Source organism: Oncorhynchus kisutch, linkage group LG13 (genome assembly GCF_002021735.2).
Source record: "Oncorhynchus kisutch isolate 150728-3 linkage group LG13, Okis_V2, whole genome shotgun sequence".
In the NCBI taxonomy this organism is placed as follows: domain Eukaryota; kingdom Metazoa; phylum Chordata; class Actinopteri; order Salmoniformes; family Salmonidae; genus Oncorhynchus; species Oncorhynchus kisutch.
The window spans coordinates 15,593,371-15,607,156 of NC_034186.2; the positions used below are offsets into that span (position 1 = coordinate 15,593,371).

Sequence of the window (13,786 nt, forward strand, 5' to 3'; positions counted from 1 at the left end):
ACATTGTTTCTATGTGTTATTAACTGATGTGACACATGCCCCCCCCCACACACACAGACACACAAACACACACATACTAGCAGCGACCTGTCCTGCTCAGCATTTAAATGCCATCATTTGTAATTTGCATAGAGCAAGGTCTTTGTTCAAACAGGTCAGTTTGTGTGTTTCGGGGGAATGAATGGGTGTTGTTGCGGTATTATAGTTAAGCAATAAGGCCTGAGGGGGTGTGGTATATGGCCAATATACCATGGCTAAGTGCTTTTCTTAGCAACGACGCAACGCAGAGTGCCTGGATACAGGCCTTAGTCATGGTATATTGGTCATATAACACAAACCCCTGAGGTGCCTTATTGCTATTTTAAACGAGCTGCCAACGTAATTAGAGCAGTCGAAATAAGTGTTTTGTCATACCCGTAGTATACTGTCTGATATACCACAGCTGTCAGCCAATCAGCATTCAGGGATCGAACCACCCGGTTTATAACAGGTAATTTCTCATGAGCAGTAAAACACACAATAATGCAGCTGGAACTCCCGACTTGTATAACATGGTGAGACCATGAAATCGCCATCAGACATCTCTACTGTACATTGATCTATAGAAGAGTGGGCTTTTAGAGTTGGGTGCTGCAGATTGGGCTTTTAGAGTGAGGTTTACTCCAGTAACTAACAGTATGTTTACTCCAGTAACTAACAGTATGTTTACTCCAGTAACTAACAGTTTGTTTACTCCAGTAACTAACAGTTTGTTTACTCCAGTAACTAACAGTATGTTTACTCCAATAACTAACAGTATGTTTACTCCAGTAACTAACAGTTTGTTTACTCCAGTAACTAACAGTATGTTTACTCCAGTAACTAACAGTATGTTTACTCCAGTAACTAACAGTATGTTTACTCCAGTAACTAACAGTATGTTTACTCCAGTAACTAACAGTATGTTTACTCCAATAACTAACAGTATGTTTACTCCAATAACTAACAGTATGTTTACTCCAATAACTAACAGTATGTTTACTCCAGTAACTAACAGTATGTTTACTGCCGTGAGGAAACTATTCAAGCTAACAAAGATCTGACAGGCAGCGTAGTGGAACTCAATCTTCTCCCCAGGCATCTCTAGAGCCACAGCGCCATCTTGTGTTCAGTGTTGAAAAATACATCTTTGAGGAATAGAGTGACTAAGCAAAGCTCTGAAGTCATCTGCTCTTTCATATCATCATCCTTAAATAACTGCATGCACTTTATGATAGTGTCATTGAATAATGGCTTTCTTAACCGCCACCATATTTCAGCCTGGATGTTCCGTTCAGTTCCCACAGACATATTATGGGAGCATTTGTGCACACAGAGCTTTCATTTACAGTTTTAATAAAAGTATTCCCGTGTTATAAGGACTCATGATTTATTGCTGTTTTCAGCCCTCTCTCTCTCTGAGGGCATTTGTAAGAAGAGTTCTGAGAATTACCAGTCCCATCCATCTTTCCTCCGTTCCTTTTTCATCCGTTTGCTCTGTGCTGTACAGACAGATTTCAGTTGGTCATTGTGTTATGTGATCTAGGGTAGTGCTGTACATTTACCATAACAACAGCGGTTGAAGAGAGAACCTACAGGAGGGTAGCTCTCCAGGAACAGGGTTGAAGAGAACCTACAGGAGGGTAGCTCTCCAGGAACAGGGTTGAAGAGAACCTACAGGAGGGTAGCTCTCCAGGAACAGGGTTGAAGAGAGAACCTACAGGAGGGTAGCTCTCCAGGAACAGGGTTGAAGAGAGAACCTACAGGAGGGTAGCTCTCCAGGAACAGGGTTGAAGAGAAAACCTACAGGAGGGTAGCTCTCCAGGAACAGGGTTGAAGAGAAAACCTACAGGAGGGTAGCTCTCCAGGAACAGGGTTGAAGAGAGAACCTACAGGAGGGTAGCTCTCCAGGAACAGGGTTGAAGAGAGAACCTACAGGAGGGTAGCTCTCCAGGAACAGGGTTGAAGAGAGAACCTACAGGAGGGTAGCTCTCCAGGAACAGGGTTGGAGAGAGAACCTACAGGAGGGTAGCTCTCCAGGAACAGGGTTGGAGAGAGAACCTACAGGAGGGTAGCTCTCCAGGAACAGGGTTGGAGAGAGAACCTACAGGAGGGTAGCTCTCCAGGAACAGGGTTGGAGAGAGAACCTACAGGAGGGTAGCTCTCCAGGAACAGGGTTGGAGAGAGAACCTACAGGAGGGTAACTCTCCAGGAACAAGGATGGAGAGCCCTGCTAGAGAGCCCTGAGAGCCCTGCTAGAGAGACCTGCTGTATACTTACTATTACAACAGGGGTTATACAACAGGGACACCCCCACCCCACCCCTGCTACTCCCCCCTGCTACTCCCCCTATGGACAGCCCTTCTTAGATCTGCTGATATCTCAAAGTACTGTACAGAAACACAGCCTAAAACCCCAAACAGCAAGCAATGCAGGTGTAGAAGCACGGTGGCTAGGATAAACTCTCTAGAAAGGCTAAAACCTAGGAAGAAACCTAGAGAGGAACCAGGCTATGAGGGGTAGCCAGTCCTCTTCTGGCTGTGCCGGGTGGAGATTATAACAGAACATGGCCAAGATGTTCAAATGTTCATAAATGACCAGCATGGTCAAATAATAACAATCACAGTGGTTGTCGAGGGTGCGATAGGTCAGCAGGTCTGGGACAGGTAGCACGTCCGGTGAACAGGTCAGGGTTCCATAGCCGCAGGCAAAACAGCTGAAACTGGAGCAGCAGCACGGCCAGGTGGACTGGGGACAGAAAGGAGTCATCATGCCAGGTAGTCCTGAGGCATGGTCCTAGGGCTCAGGTCCTCCGAGGGAGAGAAATAAATAAAGAGAGAAAGAGAAAATCAGAGAGAGCATACTTAAATGCACACTTAAATTCACACAGGACACCGGATAAGACAGGAGAAATACTCTAGATATAACAGACTGACCCTCGCCCCCCGACACATAAACTACTGCAGCATAAATACTGGAGGCTGAGATTGGATAGGGCCACAGTGGCCATTCCCCCACCCCCTAAACAGCCTTTACTCTGCCTCCATTCCAATGGACATGTATTCATTTATTCATCACTGATACAGTTATGATGTGTATAGTTCTATTTCTATTGTTGTTTTTTTATCACCATTTTCATTATTTTATTTCACTTAGTCCTGCATGTTGGAGCTCGAAGCCTAAGCTTTTAACTGTACCCTGCAATCACACCTGCAACTCTGACTATTAAAAACTCTGAATCTGAATATATGAGGGGACCTTTAAGCCTGTGAAAGATTTACCACAGAGATGATTAAAGGCCCAATCCAGACGTTTTTTATATAAACATCAAATCATTTCTGGGTAACAATTAAGTACCTTACTGTAATAGTTTTCCATTTCTCAACCAATCATTTTGCTAGGACTGTCTGGGAGTCATCTGAGTAGGGAGAGGGAGGGCACCTTAAAAGTTGCTGTTATTGGAAGAGAGGTTTGGAACTCACTTTGTTATCAGTCTATTAACTTAATTGATGCCTGGTGATGTCAACAGGCAGGCTGAACTCCACCAACGCCAAACATTCTGATTAAAAGGTCCTGTGTAGATTGTAATTTCAACCAGCAGGAAATAACACTGATGAAATGTTTTCAGACTTGTACAGTGTTAGTTTGATAAGCGGTTGTACAGTATGATACAGAGCACATGAGAAACTGAGTTTGGACTGCACTGGACCTTTAGGACATAGTTCTAACTTTGACATCATGACTTTGCACTTTAGTATGTTCAGAACTTCATGTGAATGATGTGACATACATTGCTGGGACAAAGACCTTTTGAGATGGCTAAAGGTTGTGTATGTTGTGTCTCCTGTGTATACAGAGCCTGGGTTAGTCATGATGGACAACGGATGTGCATAGAATATCACACTGATCCTAGATTTATAAAGCAACCAAGTATTTCAGATCAGATGTGATACCTTTCATGCACATTTGATATGCTTGTTACACCACATTCAATAGCTTCCTTCCCCAGTTGTAACAGAAACTGCTTCCTCAGTGTTTGTGTTCAGGATGCTATGGATCAAGTTCAAGGGTCAAGTTCACAGGCTTGTCCCTTCCAAACTTCTCAAAGGGAATTTTTCCGTTCCTGGAATATTAGATGTACACTTTATTTTCTGCATGACTTGTTTTTCCAGACCAATCAGATCCATTGATAGTGTCTCTTGTAGGCTCTGTATCTGGTTAAGTTCAGCCTGTAATAGTATGTTGGTGAACTTTGACCTCTGTCTCTCTTTCAGGGGAAAGCTGGGATCCCTGGCAGCACAGGAGAGAGGGGTGCCCATGGTGAACCAGTGAGTATCGACCAACCAACCAATCAATCAATCAAACAGTTGTCATAAAGTTCTTTACAGGAACCCTGCCTAGACCCCAAAAGTGTAAGCAGCAACACAGTAGAAAACTCCCTAAAAGGAATACATCTCATGACCTCTCTTAGCGTGATGAGGGCCAGGAGTTTTCCGACCTAACCACACAACCTGATAGGGAACACTCTGGGTCTTAGCTATGACACTTTGGCTGTGTTTGTGTAAACGCAGCCACTGTGGCTGTGGCTGTGATTGTTCTGTGGTATAGGAATGTCAAACAGACTATCCCTGTAAGGTGAACATTAGACATTAAAACGATTAAGCCTCTATTCCTCCTGAGGCATTTGGACTTTGTTGGGGACAGGCAGCCCAATTCTGATATTTTTTCTTCTAATTGGTTAAAAGACCAATTAGTGAAAAAAGTATTAGAATTGGGCTGCCTGTGTAAAGGCAGCCATCCTTTTATGTTTTTATTTCTATTAATTGAATCAGCTCTGGTATTACTCCTGCACCCTGAATCAGATGTTCCAGGGCTCTGTAAAATGCAAGCTGTAAAGAGTGGTGTGATTTCATGTGGCTGATGGGATGTGAGTGTGACTAATGATTCCAGCTTTGTTGCTGACAAACACACACTCAGGCACGTGCACACACACGCGCACACACACACACATAAAACGCACACACATATAAAACACACACACAGGCACACACACACACAGACAAACACACACACAGACACACAGAGAGGCACACACAGACACAGACACATACACACACACACACACAGGCACATACACATACACATACACACACACAGGCACACAAACACACACGCAGACACAGGCACACAGACACACACAGACAAACACACACTCACACAAAATTAACCCCCACATTATCCCTCTCAAGCATTAGTCTCCAAATTCTCATATTTCATGGAAAACAGTGGACCCCTTCAGAGCATCAAGAACGTCAAACAGTCAAATACAATTTATTTGACTAAGATATTTCAAAAAGCTCCACAGTCATCAAATAAAATCATGTTTTATTTGTCACATACACACAGTTAGCAGATGTTAATGCGAGTGTAGCGAAATGCCTGTGCTTCTAGTTCCAACAATGCAGTAATATCTAACATGTAATCTAACAATTCCCCACCAACTACCTAATACACACAAATCTAAAGGGGTGAATGAGAATATGTACATGTAAGTATATGGATGAGCGATTGCCTATGCCGCTCGGGCCATGTGCAATAGATTGTATAAAATACAGTATATACATGTGATATGAGTAATGTAAGATATGTAAACATCATTAAAGTGGCATTATTTAGAGTGCATTGTATAAAGTGACTAGTGATCCATTTATTAATGTCACGACATCCGCTGATGTCGGTCCTTCACCTTGTTCGGGCGGTGTTCGGCGGTCGACGTCACCGGCTTTATAGCCATCGCCGATCCACTTTTCATTTTCCATTTGTTTTGTCTTGATTTCTATTCCCCAATTACATGTTCATTATTTCACCCTCTGTTTCCCCCATGTTGGTGTGCGTGTTTGTTTATTATGTTCAGGTTGTATCTTTATGACTGGTATTGTTTGCCGGGTTCGTTTTTATGGCCGTTATTTACGAGTGACCGGTATTTTCACGCACCTTTAGTATTTGTTTTATACTTGTGCAGTTCGTGGAATTGTACACTCATCTCTGCTCTCCTGCACCTGATTCCATGCACCAGTTGCCCACAGCCTGACAATTAAAGTCGTCAGTGATTGGGTCTCAATGTAGGCAGCAACCTCTCTGAGTTAGGGATTGCTGTTTAGCAGTCTGATGGCCTTGAGATAGAAGCTGATTTTCAGTCTCTCGGCCCCACGTTTGATGCACCTGTACTGACCTCGCCTTCTGGATGGTAGCGGTGTGATCAGGCAGTGGCTCTGGTGGTTGATGTCCTTGATTATGTTTCTGGGCTTCCTGTGACATCAGGTACTGTAGTTGTCATGGAGGGCAGGTAGTTTTCCCCCAGTGATGCGTTGTGCAGACCGCACCACCCTCTGGAAAGCCTTGCGGTTGAGGGCGGTGCAGTTGCCGTATCGTGGGAGACAATCACAAAGACAGATGAAACAGATCAGGGCGTGACAGCAGGGCTGGCGAATGCCAAATTTCTATGATACAGCGCAACAAGATGCTCTCGATTGTGCATCTGTAAAAGTTTGTCAGGGTTTTGGGTGACAAGACAAATTTCTTCAGCCTCCTGAGGTTCTTCACCACACTGTCTGTGTGGGTGGACCATTTCAGTTTGTCTGTGATGTGTACGCCGAGGAACTCAAAACTTTCCACCTTCTCCACTGCTGTCATGCCCTGCTGTCACGCCCTGATCTGTTTCACCTGTCTTTGTGATTGTCTCCCACCTCCAGGTGTCACCTGTTTTCCCCATTAGTCCCCGGTGTATTTATCCCTGTGTTTCCTGTCTCTCTGTGCCAGTTTGTCTTGTTTTGCCAAGTCAATCAGCGTTTTTCCTAGCTCCTATCTTTCCCAGTTTCTGTTTTTTCCTAGCCCTCCTGGTTTTGACCCTTGCCTGTCCTGACGTCGAATCCGCTTGCCTGACCTCTCTGCCTGTCCTGACCTCGAGCCTGCCTATCGCCTGGTACTGTTTGGACTCTGACCTGGTTTATGAACTCTCGCCTGTCCCCAACCTGCCTTTTGCCTACCCATTTTGTTATAATAAGTATCGGAGCTTAACCATCTGCTTCCTGTCTGCATTTGGGTCTCGCCTTGTGCCCTTATAACTGCTGTCCCTTCAATGTGGATAGGGGGGTGCTCCCTCTGCTGTTTCCTGAAGTCCAGGATCATCTCCTTTGTTTTGTTGACATTGAGGGAGAGGTTATTTTCCTGTCACCACACTCCGAGTGCCCTCACCTCCTCCCTGTTGGCTGTCTCGTCGTTTTTGGTAATCAAGCCCACTACTGTTGTGTCGTCTTCAAACTTGATGATGGAGTTGGAGGCTTGGATGGCCACGCAGTCGTGGGTGAACAGGGAGTACAGGAGGGGGCTGAGTGTTGAGGGTCAGCGAAGTAGAGATGTTGTTTCCTACCTTCACAACCTGGGGGCAGCCCATCAGAAAGTCCAGGACCCAGTTGCACAGGGCGGGGTTGAGACCCAGGGCCTCCAGCTTGATGATGAGCTTGGAGGGTAATATGGTGTTGAATGCTGAGTGGTAGTCAATGAACAGCATTCTTACATAGGTATTCCTTTTGTCCAGATGGGATAGGGCAGTGTGCAGTGTGATGGCGATTGCATCGTCTGTGGACCTTTTGGGACAGTATGCAAACTGAAGTGGGTCTAGGGTGGCTGATAAGGTGGAGGTGATATGATTCTTGACTAGTCTCTCAAAGCACTTCATGATGACAGAAATGAGTGCTACGGGGCAGTAGTCATTTAGTTCACTTATCTTTGCCTTCTTGGGTACAGGGACAATGGATGCCATCTTGAAGCATGTGTGGACAACAGACTGGGATAGGGAGCATTTGAATATGTCCGTAAATACACTAGCCAGCTGGTCTGCACATGCTTTGAGGATGCGGCTAGGGATGCCGTCTAGGCCAGCAGCCTTGTGAGGGTTAATAGGTTTAAATGTTTTACTCACATCAGCCATGGAGAAGGAGATGGGTGGGCACAGTCCTTGTTAGCGGGCCGCGATAGTGGCACTGTATTATTCTCAAAGCAGGCAAAGAAGGTGTTTAGTTTGTCTGGAAGTGTGACATCGGTGTCTGTGACGTGGCTGGATTTCTTTTTGTAGTCCGTGATTTCCTGTAGACCCTGCCACATACATCCTGTGTCTGAGCCGTTGAATTTGTCGCAGTTCACCTTGTCGCTGTACTGGCGTTTCGCATGATTGATTGCCTTGCGGAGGGAATAACTACGCTGTTTATATTCAGACATACTCCCAGACCTCTTTCCATGGTTAAATGCGGTGGATCACGCTTTCAGTTTTGCGCGGATGCCGCCATCCGTCCACGGTTTCTGGTTAGGGTAGGTATATGTTATGGATCAGTTACTTTGAACACAATCAAACCATGATGCGCCACATCACATGATATCACAGTAACCCCTGTGGCCTCTGATTGGCTGTTTTTCTCCTCTAGGGGCCCAAAGGACCCGCGGGGGACGCAGGACCTGACGGAGAGCAAGGACATGAGGTAACTGTTGTTTAATATCAAGATTGGATCTCATTATTTTGTTATCATTTCACAGTGATTTTCACTATACTTCTGGCACACACTCCCTCGTGCTTTTGCACACACAAACACACACACGCTTTGTTTTACTTCTCTCTATTTCCACAGGGAGCTCCTGGCGGAGAGGGGGAGCCAGGTCCAGTTGGAGAACCTGGGATAAAGGTCAGTGTCCTAGAGAATTACTGATTTGGATTTTAAAACCACCAAAACAAAATGACAAATGAGACAACATGCTAGTGAAGTTGCCTACTCACCCATTGAACTTGTATAGAAGATGTTCCTCAACATACCCTAGGTATGAAAAATATAAAAAAGATGGCAATGTTAAACTGAGAGCGGTACCAGGTCCTATTTGTACCCAGAAGCCTGTTGGAGGGCCATGGCATCTGTTCATCCCTGTGTTGGGTTATGTCCCCCTGAGGGGACTTGACCTCCTGAGCACTATGAAAAACACAGGCAACACTTACACATAAAGTACTTAAATCTAAGTCATATTTTATTTGGAAGTTGGAATATCCATGGGCTACAGTACCTCAAGACTCATTTACAGAACTTAGAGCTGTCTTATCATCTTATTTTGTATAAACTCCTGAGCACCTCTGTTGTTGTGTCCCTGCAGGGCCATGGGGGGCTGGTTGGAGGAGAGGGGGAACAAGGACAGCAGGGAATGAGAGTGAGTCCTGACTGAGTCCTTCACAAGACCTTCTGAACACAGTCTATGCTCCTAATCCTGCTCTGCTTGTGTTTGGGAGAATCCGATATGCCCGTATATTTACTGTGCCCTCGTTTGATGGAGATGTGTAATCTCTTGGCCGGCGAAGACCAGGGCAGCGTTGAGACTGATTTGTTTTTGTCTGTTGGACTGTATCAATAACCTCCAGGGATGTCGGAGGAGCCTCTCTCTCCCCACCCTCTCTCTCCCCCCTCTCTCTCTCCCCTTTTCTTGGGCCAGGGGAAAGCACTGTAGAGAGAGAGAGGGTCCTTTGTGTCAAAGCTTACTCTCAGAGATCCTGTTGTAGGACATCATTGTGTTGTACTGTGATGCAGAAGGATGTGCAACAATTACATAGGTACAGTCTAGTGTAGAAAGTTGAAGACATACCTGTTCTCCAGTCTAAATGTCTGTATTATGGATGCTACCGTGTAGCGACTCAGGTTGGGCTGGCTCTCTGCCTCCCTCATCGTCAGGCCATGGTTTATGACATGGTCCACCAAAGTGGCCCTAATGACATCGGAAATATCTCTCCGTCTATTGCCTGGTCCCCTTCTTTGTTCTTGTCCTCGTCCTCATCCTCCTCCTCTCTTCCTCTTCCTCTCGCTCTCACTGCTCAGACTAATTGGTGTTCAATTACTGTAGAAATGTTTTCATGTGTGTGTGTGTGTGTGGGTGTTGGCAATTTCAGGAATGTTTTGCATTTTGAATAGAAGTGTTTTCCCAATGATTGCAAGATATTTCATTCTTGAACGAAATGTCTAATGTAAGAAACAGTGTGTAGTGTTTTGCAAGGTGTGTTGCAGAATTGCAAACAAAGTGCAAAGCAGAAAATGTGTTTGTACTTTTGGTGCCTTTTGTTTAAGGGATGGTTGCAAAAGTTAAGGTTTTGATGCTTTCGTCTAAGAATTCACTTTCAGTGTGTAAGCAATCTGCAAAAACTGTAATCACAATGGCTTACATATAACGGAAGGAAAATATAATCGTCACAGTCTTTCCAATGTACAACATGTTTAATGCCCTGTGGGTCTGTGTAAGCCTACATACATATGAGTCAACTATACATACTGGACAGTAAAGCCTAAACATTCCATAGGAACATATTAGCATGGTATTAATTGCAACAGCAGTGACCATGGTTTGATGAAGTAAATGCGATGCTGTGTTTGTAGGGTCTTCCAGGTCCTGCTGGTGAGGACGGGCCCCAGGGAAAAGATGGACCAAAGGTAACACGGCCGATGTTGACCTAAATGACTAATGATGATAAATACAATCCACCTGTGTGTAATCAAGTCTCCGTATAAATGCACCTGCACTGTGATAGTCTCAGAGGTCCGTTAAAAGCGCAGAGAGCATCATGAAGAACAAGGAACACACCAGGCAGGTCCGAGATACTGTTGTGAAGAAGTTTAAAGCCGGATTTTGATACAAAAAGATTTCCCAAGCTTTAAACATCCCAAGGAGCACTGTGCAAGCGATAATATTGAAATGGAAGGAGTATCAGACCACTGCAAATCTACCAAGACCTGGCCGTCCCTCTAAACTTTCAGCTCATACAAGGAGAAGACTGATCAGAGATGCAGCCAAGAGGCCCATGATCACTCTGGATGAACTGCAGAGATCTACAGCTGGGGTGGGAGACTCTGTCCATAGGACAACAATCAGTTGTATATTGCACAAATCTGGCCTTTATGGAAGAGTGGCAAGAAGAAAGCCATTTCTTAAAGATATCCATAAAAAGTGTTTAAAGTTTGCCACAAGCCACCTGGGAGACACACCAAACATGTGGAAGAAGGTGCTCTGGTCAGATGAAACCAAAATTGAACTTTTTGGCAACAATGCAAAACGTTATGTTTGGCGTAAAAGCAACACAGCTCATCACCCTGAACACACACCATCCCCACTGGCAAACATGGTGGTGGCAGCATCATGGTTTGGGCCTGCTTTTCTTCAGCAGGGACAGGGAAGATGGTTAAAATTGATGGGAAGATGGATGGAGCCAAATACAGGACCATTCTGGAAGAAAACCTGATGGAGTCTGCAAAAGACCTGAGACTGGGACGGAGATTTGTCTTCCAACAAGACAATGATCCAAAACATAAAGCAAAATCTACAATGGAATGGTTCAAAAATAAACATATCCAGATGTTAGAATGGCCAAGTCAAAGTCCAGACCTGAATCCAATCGAGAATCTGTGGAAAGAACTGAAAACTGCTGTTCACAAATGCTCTCCATCCAACCACACTGAGCTCGAGCTGTTTTGCAAGGAGGAATGGGAAAAAATTTCAGTCTCTCGATGTGCAAAACTGATAGAGACATACCCCAAGCGACTTACAGCTGTAATCGCAGCAAAAGGTGGCGCTACAAAGTATTAACTTAAGGGGGCTGAATAATTTTGCACGCCCAATTTTTCAGTTTTTGATTTGTTAAAAAAGTTTGAAATATCCAATAAATGTCGTTCACTTCATGTGTCCCACTTGTTGTTGATTCTTCACAAAAAAATACAGTTTTATATCCTTATGTTTGAAGCCTGAAATGTGGCAAAAGGTGGCAAGGTTCAAGGGGGCCGAATACTTTCGCAAGGCACTGTAAATGAGAAGGCCTTTGCTGTTTTGCTCCTACTTCAGAAGCCTCCTAGAACCTATGTCTCTACTCTCCTACTCTTTCTTTCCTGTGATCTTGATCTTTCTCTTCTCCCGCTCTCTCTCTCTTGCTCTCTCTCAGGGAGAGCCAGGTGACTGTGGGCCCATGGGCGAGGCAGGGGACAGGGGGATAGAGGGAGACCCTGGGCCTCCTGGAACCACCGGAGTGGCTGGAAAACGGGGTTTCTCTGTAAGTGTGTCCGTTTATTAGCTAAACTTATGACAAAAAATAATAATGATACAACAATTAAGCTGTACAGTAGGTAGTGATGCCAATGTGTCCCAGTAGGGGTCAGTATTCTGGGGCACATGGCGTTCAGTGAGGTCGCTGTCATAATGGAATTGTAACAAAGAAGATGATTTTGTCAGCAGCCATTTGATCTCCCAGTGTCTAATGAGTTTGCCTCTCTTCCAGGGTCCAGAGGGGAAACAGGGTCCCCCCGGCAACCGAGGACGGCAGGGCAAGAAGGTACACACCTGTTTTACTATTAGCATGTGTTGATAAATGACATCACCGATTCCTCATGGGTGTCCGTGCTCTCACAGCTTTACTGTTGTTCTGTCTTCAGGGTGAGGCTGGCAAACCAGGTCCTATCGGTGAGACAGGGGACATCGGGGACATCGGCCAAGAAGGAGGGATGGGACTGAAAGGAGCCAGAGGAACCAGAGGCCCTGTGGTCAGTGCCCAGTTATCTATTCTCCGACTTCTCACCCCTCCTAACTTCCTATGTGTGCAATATGTGTAGGAAAGTGTCCCTCATTAGTACTGAAGGGAATCTATCAGGTTATTGTGTTGTTCGGGTCAATGGAGTGGCCAAGAGGACAGCAGCCTCCATTCGGTCTCAACAAGAAACACTTGAAATTAATGGAGCTGTTTCCTTGTGTCCTTGTGTTGGTTGAGATGAGGTAACACATTCAGCATCCTACCACCCAGTAGAAATACTTGTTGATATACATACACATACTCTCACAATTGACAAGTTGCATAATTCCCAAGTCATTGGCAGGCCTGTAATATTTTATATAAATAATGGTGATGAACTTCCTAAGTTTCCCTCTCTCTCTGGAGAAGCAACCCTGAGTGAATGACCTCATATTACACTATTCAAACCTAGCAAAGCCTCTGTTGGATCAGCAGCTCAGACTAAGCAGAAGTGATCTGAGATCTTTCCTAATCTCTAAAGCTAATCTCCCTCTGTTTTGTATAGCAATTAGCAGGTTGCTAATCCGGTAGTGTTTGAAGACAAGCAATAGGCCTATCAGATCTTCTGTTATGAGTTGTAAAAAACAGAGCAGAGGCTTTAAATAACCGTTTTTCCCCTGGAGCACGGGATCACACAGGAAGACATAGAGGAAGGAAAACTCCTTTTCCAGGAGTGTTATGCCATGAAACCTCTGTTGTGATAACTGGGAAAGGAAAGATGTATGGCTTAGTGACATACAACACCTCAGGTCCAGGGATGCAGCCTGCATAGGTGCTTAATGTTTAACTCCAAGGTTATATTCAGCGTAACCACATAGTGCAGATAGAATAGCAAAACAAATGGTTGTAAAAACAAATGTGTCTGTTTTCTGCATGATTTTCAGGGTCGTCCAGGAGTTATGGGGCCTGAGGGGATGCCTGGAATTGCAGGATACACAGTGAGTTATTCCTGTCTGTGCTACAACAACACACTTCTCTTTATATCTCTCTCTCTCTGTCTCCTTCGATCACAATCTCAAATCTCGATCTCACTCACTGACTCATTCACTTGTACACACTCATACACACAGACACGTTCAACAATAACTTTAAAGTGTTTTTTAAGGGTATGTGTGTCTCTTCAATCACTAATAACAA

At 44.8% G+C, this 13,786-nt stretch overlaps 1 protein-coding gene across 1 annotated transcript in view; it reads left to right on the forward strand.

The window, feature by feature from the left end:
* Positions 1–13,786, forward strand: part of col24a1 (collagen type XXIV alpha 1 chain) — a 265,549-nt gene that overhangs the window by 200,811 nt on the left and 50,952 nt on the right. Inside the window, exons 32-40 of the mRNA XM_031785672.1 lie at positions 4,293–4,346; positions 8,499–8,552; positions 8,700–8,753; positions 9,211–9,264; positions 10,476–10,529; positions 12,029–12,136; positions 12,362–12,415; positions 12,516–12,623; positions 13,534–13,587. Coding sequence (XP_031641532.1) covers positions 4,293–4,346; positions 8,499–8,552; positions 8,700–8,753; positions 9,211–9,264; positions 10,476–10,529; positions 12,029–12,136; positions 12,362–12,415; positions 12,516–12,623; positions 13,534–13,587 — 594 coding nt within the window. The remainder of the gene's footprint in view (positions 1–4,292; positions 4,347–8,498; positions 8,553–8,699; positions 8,754–9,210; positions 9,265–10,475; positions 10,530–12,028; positions 12,137–12,361; positions 12,416–12,515; positions 12,624–13,533; positions 13,588–13,786) is intronic.